At 37.2% G+C, this 12,733-nt stretch overlaps 2 protein-coding genes across 8 annotated transcripts in view; one reads left to right on the forward strand and one right to left on the reverse strand.

Moving 5' to 3' along the window:
- LOC133524266 (kazrin) overlaps positions 1-12,733 on the reverse strand; it is a 204,157-nt gene that overhangs the window by 167,414 nt on the left and 24,010 nt on the right. The gene's annotated exons all lie outside the window — the stretch shown is intronic.
- The window catches only part of LOC133524262 (uncharacterized), a 33,646-nt gene that overhangs the window by 14,935 nt on the left and 5,978 nt on the right, over positions 1-12,733 (forward strand). The window contains exon 2 of the mRNA XM_061860161.1: positions 12,334-12,426. Within this exon, the coding sequence (XP_061716145.1) occupies positions 12,334-12,426 (93 nt within the window). The remainder of the gene's footprint in view (positions 1-12,333; positions 12,427-12,733) is intronic.

Genomic DNA, 12,733 nt, shown 5'->3' on the forward strand with positions numbered 1-12,733 from the left:
AATCTTTTTGAACTTTCAAATATAAAAAAAAAAGTTATACCATTCGATTCCTTAAATGTTATTGAAAAATAAATTATATGACAACTATATACATAAACGCAATAATTCACGGTCAAAATGCATTTTCTTGATCTTCCATATATTTAGGACAGACTAATGTAATGTGACGTCACATTACATTATCATTTTGTTAGAGGCGTTTCAATCGTCGAGTGCGAGCTTCAGACTTTAACTCTTATTTCTGACCTTTGATGAGTTCTATATAGACATTTGATCCTTAGGAAAATCAAGATCGATTGACATTATAGGGACCGTGCGCGTTGGAGGGTCTGCCATCTTGTGGCCTGAATCGGAACCATAAACATGCACATGTACACGTCACGTGTTTTCTTGTGCATAGTAGGTTCTGCCATCTTGTGGGCTACATCGGAACAAAAAACATTATTGTACGCGTCGCGCCAAAAATCTGACGGCTCCTGTGCTGCCTCCTACAGTTCATGCACGCTCCCTATTCACAAAAAACTGTCAAGTAGCCAATTTAGCTCGAGAGACGACCTTCACACAGGTTACATCATTTAATAGTTTGCATTTAACGAGTTTTGGAAAAGATGCCGGTTCTGACTAACGGATTTTAGAATACTCACGTTCATTATTAAATAATTGATTCAAAGCATGTTTTAGTAAGAATAAATTCAATTGACATCTCAATTTAGCGTAGTTTGGCTGATGCTATGTAAGAAAGTAACACCGGCTACGTCACTTAATCAACTGATATTAGTGAATTCATATTGTGTTGAAACTTTGAAAAAACTGGATGTTGGCTATAGGACCTAAATATAATATAAATAAATATAATAAGGACATTCTTACACAAATTGACTAAGTCCCACAGTAAGCTCAATAAGGCTTGTGTTGAGGGTACTTAGACAACAATATACATGAATATAATATATAAATATTTATAAATACTTAAATACATAGAAAACACCTATATGACCCAGGAACAAATATCCATGCTCATCACACGAATTAATGTCCTTACCAGGATTTGAGCCCGGGACCATGGGCTTCATAGGCAGGGCAGGCCAGACCGGTCGTAAAACGTTACTAAAGGACTTGAAAAGGTAACTAAATTTCTGCGTCAAGTTAGTCCTCGACTATAGGAAATATTCGAGATCTTAACGAACTATCTGACACTGGATGAGAACAAAGTATACTTAGTTGTTTTTATTTTAGCTAGTTAATTAAGTAGACCATCGTAAGCACTACACTATCATAAAAAGCAAAATACAAACATTATAAATAAAATTTGCACGGCATAATGTGTCAGACATAATAAAGGAAACAATCGAAAAGGTTTCGTGCACGTGAATTCACATCTCGATTTAGTGATGTGATTAGAAATCATAGAGGTCTGAATATATAGTCTGAATATATATAAGATAAGCGTGGAATGTAGCCCGAGAGATGACCTTCACATGCGTTACGTCATCGAACATCGAACATTCAACGGTCGCTTGAAATAATACATTATTTTATTCGTAAGATACCAGTAAATCAAATGGATCTTCTTTAGTGTAGTGTAGGTTGTTTATAAAAAAATCTACCCAGGTTTTATGGTGCGTGCAGGTAATGCTATATTTTGTCTTCTGATTAATGCATACTTCACAATAATATTAAGCAATTTGAAATGTTAAAATTATTTATGTTATTCTGTAATTTAGTGTAGTTTTAGGATATACATTTTTTTTTATAATTTTAGGATAGTTATTGCACGTTTTTATTTTATCTCGCTGTGCATGCTTATTTTACACTACCTTTCTATATATTGTAAAACAAATTTGAATTTTTTTTTTTTTATACTACGTCGGTGGCAATAAGCATACGGCCCGCCTGATGGTAAGCAGTCTATGTAGCCTATGTACGCCTGCAACTCCAGAGGAGTTACAAGCGCGTTGCCGACCCTAACCCCTCCCGCCCCTCGTTGTTGTCTGTTTAGATAAAACAGTGCCTAACAGACAGGTCAAACAGTTTAGCCTTTAAATAAAATAAATAAATAAATGGAGAAGTAAGTTATTCTGAATAGAATGTTGTGCAAATGTGTTTTGATTGTTATGCTAGTATGAATAAAAATCTACTATAAATTCAAATTCAAAATTTATTCTGCAAGTAGGCCTCAAGGGCTCTTTTACAAGTCAATACAACATTATAGTAACATCATATAGTGACATGAAAAATACATAACAAATTTTTATAAATACAACAGCCAATACCTGGGTAAACATTACATTATAATAATCTTAAAATAAATAATTACTACAATACAATAGAGATGTATAGTCTCTATAATTGTTAAACATATATTACCTACACAAATAATGCCTAATATAGCCTAAATTAAGTTCCACAATACACAGTTATCATACTCGAATATGTAAGGGTAATAGAGACAGAAATAACTAAATTTCGATGTTCGCGTCAAGCACTCTGGACTCTAAAAGTTGTATTATGTATCTTAAGAGAATAAGTAGGTAGATGTGATTGAAAATAAAATGCATGTGCATTTTGGTGTTGGAAATTAAAAAAATATTTTTATCGACATCCTGTCTAAAAATAAAAGTGATTATTAAATAATGCGTGCACACCGCGTGACAGTGACACATCCGACAAACCGTGACTTCATATTGACACCAGACTCGTCTCGTCTCGTCAGCTAAAATACAAGACTATTATTAGAATCTAGAGCTTAACGTCAGTGGGCGATACATGCGTTGTTCCTTTAGAAATACTTGGCAGGTTGCGTTTACCTTCATGACGTTATACCTGTTAGTACAAGAATATGAAATAAAAGACTATTATTTGAAAGAAATGTAATGTGGAATATGAAATTAAAATTTTGGTATAATACTATTTTTAGTAGAGTAGCACTAGAGTATATATGTAGCAAAGAAAAAAAAACTTATTGTAAGTTTTGTGCAAAGTGAATTTATCTCAATAATAATACTTTTGAACATCTAGCAAAACTCTTAACTTATTCATAAGTTTTAGAGCATTTTAATAGGTTAATTTTAGTTTATCTAGAGAGTTGTTTTGTGTTGCCTCCTTTGTTTTATTATTTCATTTTTGTTAATCGAATAGAAACACGAACAATCAATCAAACATTGAACTTAAAAATTGAAGTATCATTAAAAACCCTAAAAAGCCGTCTCTATGGGAATCTGCTGGCACGGCTCCACGGAGTTTTATTTCAGCCAGCAATTAAATAACAGCTGACATTCACAGCGTTACGCTGAGCTTGTGTTTATTATTAGGTAGTTTCCGTGCATTGGGTGACACGTGCGAATTCACGGTCGGAACTCAGCCTGAAGACATTTTTGATGTCTATAGGTACAGTCGACGTCAGGCATACGTTGACACTGTTGCACCTTACTCCTCGAAGAAATTTTAACATAACTTTGACGTCAAGTGTAATTGCTGATAAATACTTTCTTTTATTTTACGAGTAGTATTTTCATATTTAATTATTTTCATTTATTATTGTCGAATTTTCTTTATAAAACTGGCTTTTGTGTGTCACAAATAAAATAAGGATTTGAACCACTGCTTCGTAGGCAGGGTCACTACCTACTAGGTTAGTTAGGCTAGGTCGTTATTATTTAAATAAATAAATATTATAGGTCCCACGGTAAGCTCAAGAAGGCTGTGTTGTAGGTACTCAGACAAGGATAAAACCCCAGTCACAGCATGACTCAGGAACAAATACCTTTGCTCATCACACAAATAAATGCCCTTACCGGGATTCGGACCCAGGATCATCGGCTTCATAGGCAGGGTCACAACTGTGGTCACAACCCAATAGGTCAGACCTGTCGTCGTATTAGGCAGTTTCCGCACATTTGATGACTTGTGAGATTCACGGTTGACTCTCGAGCTCACCCTGCCCTGGCGATGTGAAGACGATGTTTTGGACACAGTGTTATATTTATACTGGTTAATGGAGACTTAATTATGAGGTATAAGTACTATTTTAAATATTAATCTGTCTTTATTTATAAACGTAACGAGACAAGGAGAATAGATACAATATTCAAGGAGATGCTCTTGGCCTCTTGCATAATATTCAGTCATTTGGAGGCAGATAAAGAAATTTCTATTTTCAACTTTCGTAGTCCTTGACTGTCGGTCTTAAGAGGAAATATCAGCAGAGCCCCTTCACAGAATTGAGAATTTTAGGTAAATATTGAGAATATTAGTGCGATAAGGACAACTGCAGTTTAGGCGAAAAATCCAGCGTAAAAAATTCAGAAATCGTGATTTCGTTCACGACATTTTCCTCATCCAAAACTAAACAACCGTAACGAAATTTTGAGAACGGAATGAGAAGAAAATTACCTGTGTCTGACCGTTTTGATTTTTGCGTTTATTGTTTGTTGCCTATTTTGTATGCTAGGCGTCTGTTTACGGCGCATTTATTTGGCAGTTTTAGCGCTTTTTAAAGTAACCTAATAGTTCTTGAAACTTGTAGACACAGTTACTAATATGAACTCATATAAAAAATATTCATCTAGGGCCAAAATCCAGAGGGGAAAATGTCGAGAACGTTCATATGGAAAAACTACCACTAATGTTTCCGCTTAATAACGCACGCACTAAATTAGTACGAGATCGTCTAGGAGGTCGTCTCTTATTTAACAATGTGTCATAGTTTTGAATATATAGTACTAAGTATTTCTATATATTATAGATATCGTCGCTAGTACCCACAAGTCCCACAACACAACACAGTAATGTGGGACTAGGTTGATTTGTGTTAGATGTAATAAAAATATTGTTGAAATTTGAACTTTAATACTTGTTAATAGAGTTGAATATTATATCCGCCATATATGGCTGCGTATGCGGTAAGGGGTTAATATATATATTATTATACAAATTGTACAAAGAGTTAAATTGAGATTTACAGATACCAATGCCTATGGTTCGTACATTGGTCCCATAGCAATAAATCGATAAGAGAATCGATAGCGGCGCGCCCGCGGCGGCGGGTCAAGGCCGCGAGACAAGGTCGGGATGCCGCGTTATATCACGTTCATACATTGTATTCTTATGAACCTTTATTCAGGCAACTAGAGGCCCATAGAGAAATACCTTAAACTAACATACATATCATAACAATATATTTTAATTTAATAATTATGGTTGCGATGCATTGCGCAACCCCTCAGCGTATATACCGCTATTGTCCGCGACTGCGCCTGCGTGTAATGATGACCGATGATTGATAAATACAAAATTCAAAACAATATTCTGCAAGTAGGCCTCAAGGGCTCTTTTACAAGTCAATACAACATTTACAGTAACACCATATAGTGACTATAGTGACATGAAAAATATACATAGCAACATTTATAAATACAACAGCCAATACCTGGGTAAATATTACATTGTCATAATCTTAAAATAAATAATGACTACAGACTACAGTATAACGGAGATGTAAAAGGTCCCCAATGTCAGAGTACTAATACTAATAAGATTTGGAGGTGTAAATTGTCTCCAAGTGTCAAAATGAAATTTATATTGAATAAATCGCGTCAAGGTATCGCGTAAAGGACTTAAAATATGTTCATGACAGAAAGTAAAAAAAAAAACTTTTTTTACGGTACAATTGATTATACAAACTGATAGATTTTTGCCCGGTAAACTTTACACTAAAATTAATATAAATACCATTTTAAAGTACTCAAAGCTCTTTATGCAAGAAGTAGACTCCGGCTGGAGCAAAAAGCTATGGAAACTTAGCAATAGACAACTCCAAATTATAACAGGAATGTTTACTAGCAATTATGGGGTCAAAGAAGTTTTGGTCAGGATGGGACACCCCGACAACACCGATTGTCGAATGTGTGGCGAAGAGGAAGAGACAGTAAAACACCTGAAGTGTGAATGTCACGCCCTCGCCAGACAAGGAATGAAGGACTTTGAAGCAGGCTATCTGGAACCATTCAAAATGCTACGCATGAGCTCCATCATCCGGCATATGGAGATGTTAGGAGAAGCTCTTGTGTAGTTGACGGATCTTTCCTAACGGGGTAGTTACACAAAAGATCCCTATGGGTCTAAGTGTATCCGCAAGGGCCCCCGAAAACCATAAGATAAGATAATATAAATACCAACTACCCGGTCCAAGACCTAGAAGAACATTCAGCGTCCCCCGATAAATAACTCTCGACAATGGAACTTAGCGACTGGCCAGCTGCCAATTAGTTTTTGTGCCAACTAATGTTCACAACACAACTCTTGAACGTTTCTGATACAATTTTATCTAGAGATTCATAATAATTATATATAAACATAGTCAGATATATGCTGGTTTTGTGGTTGAGAAGATTTGTAAATAATAGCAGCAACTACAGAGGTTATTGGCTGAGGCAAACGTCTACATATAATATAGTCATTTTGTTCCAAAACGTCGTATGCATTAGGTTATTCGGGAGATATTAGACTTTTAGACCGAAAACGGGAGTGTGTTCAATGATAACCGTCGGTCTGATGCATGGGGATATTTTTGTCCCTTAATGAAGTTATGCAATTTTAATTGTTATTGTTTGACATTAAATTTGCATGTAAACATGTTTACTACTAGGTGAATATTATTGTACTTACTAATTTAGTTTTCTATTCCTGTGGTTATGCCATATAAATTATAAACAGCGTGGTAATGACAGATGTCATCTCCATACAATTTACAACGTCGCAAAATTGTATTGAGATATCCAAGCTGTTTGAATAACATTAAAGAACAATAAAATACTTACTGTTGATGTACGCAACAAAAAAAATCGCGTATAGACTAATGATATTTGATTAACAATAAAAAACAAATTGTGTGAGCGCCTTTACTATGTGGTTTGGTCTGAGATTATATAAATAATAGTAATAATAGCAATAACAATTATTTGGTGTTAAAACAAGCTTTTCTTTCCTGCTTGGAGCCCTAATTCTAACTCTTACTCATCTCAGATTCAAACTAAAAGTTCTTACGAAGAAATTAAAAAGAATCAAGACAACATAATAACTTACACTTGTAGTTTTTGCATTAGACGATTAATATTTATTAAACTTTTAAAATACCTAAGTACATCCAAGATTAATCATATTATCCTACACAGCATTGATGCGAGAGTAGACATGATGCTGTAACTTTTAACATGCCATTCCAACAATAGTTTTTCGTGACCAAATACTAAAACGATTTGATTACAATCGTAGCCATGGCGATAAGGAAAGTGAGGTTTATCGTCAAGGCTTAATGGTGTTGTTAATGTTGTTATACGGAGAAATATAATCAAATGCAACCACGTTTTCAGACATGAGACCATCAGGAATTGTTTGCTGTATACAATAAGATGCCTGTTTTGGAAAGAAATTATCAGGATTTCTCAAATTAGATTTTTACAATCATAAATAAGTTTTAGTTATTTGTTTTACAAGGGGGTAAAGTTGTTGTTTAACTGCTCATGCTAATATTGATACCCGAGCAAGCGAAAGATCCGAGAAGTTGAATCGTGAGCGTAAATTTTTCACCACCCAACGTGAGGAAAATATTAACTATGAAATACCAAAAAAATCAATCCGAATCAAATCCAAACGCACGTAATAAAAAATATATCATTCAAAATCATAATTTAAAAGTCAATTCTACCAGCTAACATAAGGAAACCACTCAAAATTTGCATCTGATTATTTGGCCCCACATGTGGATAAAATGCAACTTTCTCATTTGTTTGAATGTGGTGAAAAATAAATAACATTAATCCCTAGGAAATGATATCATATCGACTTCGTGAAACAACGGCTTATTACCAGACCATCATTTACTTATCCAATAAATTTAAAATACCTAGTATTTAGGTATCCGTGCCTCCCGCTTGGACCACTTGAGATAACACCCTTAACCTCCCGAGTCCCAGAGGCTTTTATAAAGGACAAATTCCAAAACATTATTTTTAACTTTCACTAAACAAGACATGGTTCCAAATTCAAAAACAAAACATCGCTTCTGGGATCCAGGAGGTTAAATCAGCCCTAGTCGAGTGAATTTCTCAACTAGCAGCGCCATCTATCGCGCCTCTCAAGTACCAACGTCGCCCGGTTAAATCGGTGTCGCGGATTAAGGATAGAGGCAAACAACAGGCGATCTTATCGTTAAAAAGCAATTTGTATCAGGCAACCTTTCTATTAGGTACCTTGTTTTCTTACAATACAATATGTATCTTTCTTCAGTGTAATCATAAAACGCTAAAACATTAGTTAAATCATGACCGACGCTCATTAGTCAGAGCAATTCGTGCGTAATTTGACATTGAGTAGCGAAGCTTTTAGGCTGATTGATAATGTCAGACAGATGCTGTTCAGGCAAGGCCTACCTGTTTGGGTTTGGTGTGTTTATTTATATTTGCAAACAATAATTGAGTACCTTACTTACACTGAACTAGCTATTCACAGTTTGTCTTACTCTGTCATTTTGTTTTTTGTATTTGAAAGAAAGAAACAAATTGAGGCTTGTAAGCACTAGTGGTCTACCGGTAAGAGCGTGCGACTTGCAATCCGGAGGTCGCGGGTTCAAACCCCGGCTCGTACCAACGAGTTTTTTTTCGGTGCTTATTTGTACGAAATATCATTTACCAGTCGCTTTTCGGTGAAGGAAAACATCGTGAGGAAACCGAACTAATCCCAACAAGGCCTAGTTTTACCCTCTGGGTTGGAAGCTCCGATGGCAGTCGCTTTCGTAAAACTAGGCCCACGCCAAATCTTGGGATTAGTGGTCAAGCGGCTCCAGGCTCCCATGAGCCGTGGCAATATGCCCGGACAACACGAGGAACAAGAAGAATGGCTTTGCAATGAAAAGCGCCGCTTGATTCGGTTCGAAATGACTTCGTTTCAGTGCAGATTTTCGTATTCCTGGTTGATCTTCAACTCGCTCCTCCTTTAATAGTTTTTCATAAATATGTTCTATCAACCTATATGTAAAGGTTAAACTTACTTTGAATATTATTTAAGTTATAACATTTTTCATCCTTAGTTTGTGATTCTGATTTGTACACTCATATTACGTTTATACGTTTGATTTTCTTCTTTTATTTATTTATTAAATTATTTGAACTTTATTGCACAAAATAGAATAAAAATACAAATGGCAGACTTAATGCCTGGTTCAACCATAGGGCTAAACAGAAATGTAAAAATGAGGCAAGATCTTTTCGTAAGTGAATTTAATTTAAATCTTTATCATTAGAATCACAATAAACATCTAATGGGCGGCGTGCATATCAACATAATTTTATTTATTTTATTTTTAGACAGTCTAATGAAATTTGAATTATTAACACCATGAGACAACCACAAATATAAACAATTTACATGTAAACCCCCCTAATAAGTTGCAAACGTACAGCCTGTACCTAAGAAAGGTAGTCGTGCTGACCCGTCTAATTATCGGCCTATCGCGATCACCTCCATACTCTGCAAGATTATGGAGCGTGTACTGAACACCAAACTCCTGGCATATCTCGAAGGTAACGATCTCCTCAGTGATCGGCAATACGGCTTTCGCCGGAACCGGTCAACTGGGGACCTTCTGATTTATGCCACCCACCTATGGGGCGAGGCCATCGAGAGACAGGGTGAGGCTATCGCCGTGTCCCTTGATATTTCCAAGGCCTTTGACAGAGTCTGGCACGACAGCCTAATAAGTAAGCTCTCCGCGTATGGGATCTCGTCTGGCCTGCGCTCCTGGATCACTGACTTCCTGAGGGGCCGATCTATTCGAGTTGTCCTAGACGGATGCTCGTCTGATCTTTTGGCTATTAATGCCGGGGTACCTCAGGGCTCAGTCCTCTCCGCAACCCTTTTTCTGCTGCACATCAACGATCTGCTCAAGCCCGGCATCTTTGGGTACGCAGATGACAGCACAGTTACGGAGAGATACCTCTCTGACGCGAGGGCCAGTGAAGGTGACACCAAGATCCTCAGGGAGACCATGGTGGAACGTTTGAATCTGTCCTTGAACGCCGTGGCCGAATGGGGCGAAGCCAACTTGGTCGGATTCAACGCCACCAAAACACAGGCGTGTCTTTTCACCGCAAAACGGAGCCAGTTCACCTTGGCTCCCACTTTCCGAAATGTGTCCCTTCCCGTGACTAACACTTTAGAGCTTCTTGGTCTAAGTTTAAAATCGAACTTAAACTTCGGGTTGACTATTGAGTCCAGGGCTAAAACTGCTGCCAAAAAACTTGGTGTCCTATTTAAGGTGAGGCGGTATTTCACGCCGAAACAGCTTCTCTCCCTATACCAAGCACAGGTCCGCTCGAGCATGGAATACTGCTGCCACCTATGGGACGGTTCCGCCAAATATCAGCTGGCGGCCCTGGACTCGATAGAGCGCCGGGCTCATAGACTTTTTGGCGATGACCCATCAATCAAGTCAAAATTACAGAGCCTTGAGCATCGCCGTCGAGTCGCTAGCCTATCGGTGTTCTATCGGATACATTTCGGGGAGTGTGCACAGGAACTGCACGATCTGATCCCACCTTCCTCTTTCCATCATCGGACGTCCAGGCGTGGGGAGCGAATGCACCCGTTCGTGGTACACATTCCATTTGTTCGCACTAAACGGTTTGCCTCCTCTTTTTTGTTACGGACGGCTAAAGAATGGAATGCGCTCCCGCCCTCTGTATTCCCTGATAAATATGACCTCGGTCTCTTTAAAGCAAGAGTGAATAGGCTACTACTGAATCGGTGAGCTCCATCTTAGGCCCTGTCTTCACTTTCCATCAGGTGTGACTAGAGCCAATCGCTGATCAGTTTATAAAAAAAAAAAAAAAAGTGGTATAATCGTAAATATTCTAGGAAATTATTTTCCCCTTACTAATATGTAAGGGGGTCACCCTATTGTAGGTGGTGACGAACCCTCACTTCGATATTTGTTATGGTGTTGTAAACCATAGCAACCTGCCATCATGACAATAATTATTATTGGTTGTTACTTTAATTATTTAAAGACTATATAGGATGGGGTGCGGAACTTTCTTGCAATGCAAATCGGGAGTTATTGAGACTCAGTATTTTATTATTATTCCGACATCGGGTTTTAGATGGCCAAATTTAATGAAAGGGTGGGGAGTCCTATAACAAAAAACTCAGATATCGATACTTCTTCCATATACTTCTTTTGATCGCTCGAACTTTATTTTTGTAACATATTTTTGAGAATTTTGGAGACTTAATAAAGCTTACACAACCGATTATAAATTACTGCTATTTAATGATATGAGTACCAAGTTTCAAATTATTATTTTAAAGTAAAGAAGAAAAGAGTTGAGTTATTATACTTTATTTATAATTTAGACAAGATTATATTTATTATTTAAGGAATATTTAAATGTAGGTACCTATTACAAGATTGTTTTAAAAAGCTTAACATGTTTACATCATGCAGTCTATTAGACTAAATAAATATAAAATTTAAAAATAGCCACACAAACAATATACAATTTATGGAAAAATAGCTAAAAAACTACAAAATAACTTAAACTAATCAACTTAACTTAACAAAATAACTACTTAAATCTATGATGTGGCAAATATTCATAAATTAGTGAAAAGAACGACAGTCAAGATGAAAAATGTACTTACATTTGATGTGTGTTTTATTAGTAACATATGTGACATTATCTATGAAAAGGGACCATATTGTCGGTGGCACTTAAGTCATTATCAACGACGCTCCCATAGTATAAACAACGCCGCGCTACGCAGTGCGGCGTAAGCGCCATCGACAATAAGGTCCCTTTTCATAGATGATGTCATATATTACGTATTAGATTGTAAAAACATATGAACAATATTGGTAGTTAATACCAAGGTTCCTTACAAAAATAACTGGACAAGTAATGATGCTTCATTCGATTTTGTATTGGAACATATTATTATGTTGTTCACTCAAGCAAATTGGTTCATTATTTCGACGATTGTTCCTAATCACTTTCGTGAACACGTTTTTGCAGAAGTAGGGCAAATCTTAGCTATTCGGTGATACGTCGGTAAAAGTCAGTTTTATTGTCATTTAGCCGAGTTGCCCCGTAATTTTATTGCCTAAAGAAGATAGATACCTCAAGCTACGAGAGTTCTTGTCCTATGTCTGTCTTCTCAGCTGCAATTTTTTTTTTATATGCCGCTCTTCCCCACATTGACCGTACTTATAATTAAGGTCCATTCTACTTTGTATAATCTAACTAATAATGTGTCTAAGTAATCGTTTGTTTGTTCCAGCAAGGCATCGGAGTGGAGCTGGTGCGCGCGTTGGACAGCAACCCGCCCAACGTATCCAACGTGTTCTGCGAGTGCGACTCTAAGGACGACGTGGTAAGTGTTGCCTTCCTCACATGTAGTCTGTCTCTCTCGGAGTGAAGCTGGTGCGCGCGCTGGACAGCAACCCGCCCAACGTGTCCAACGTGTTCCGCGAGTGCGACTCTAAGGACGACGTGGTAGTGTTGCCTTCCTCACATGTAGTCTGTCTTTTTCATCAGAGTGGAGCTGGACGCCTGGATAGCAACCCGCCCAACGTGAAGACTTAAGGGGCCTACTGATTACCAGTCCGCGTGCAGTCTCTGACCTTATCGGGCGGCTTGCCGTCCCTGGCCAATAAGTGTCAATAACGTCCACACACATA

Source organism: Cydia pomonella, chromosome 13, assembly GCF_033807575.1.
Source record: "Cydia pomonella isolate Wapato2018A chromosome 13, ilCydPomo1, whole genome shotgun sequence".
Taxonomy (NCBI): Eukaryota; Metazoa; Arthropoda; class Insecta; order Lepidoptera; family Tortricidae; genus Cydia; species Cydia pomonella.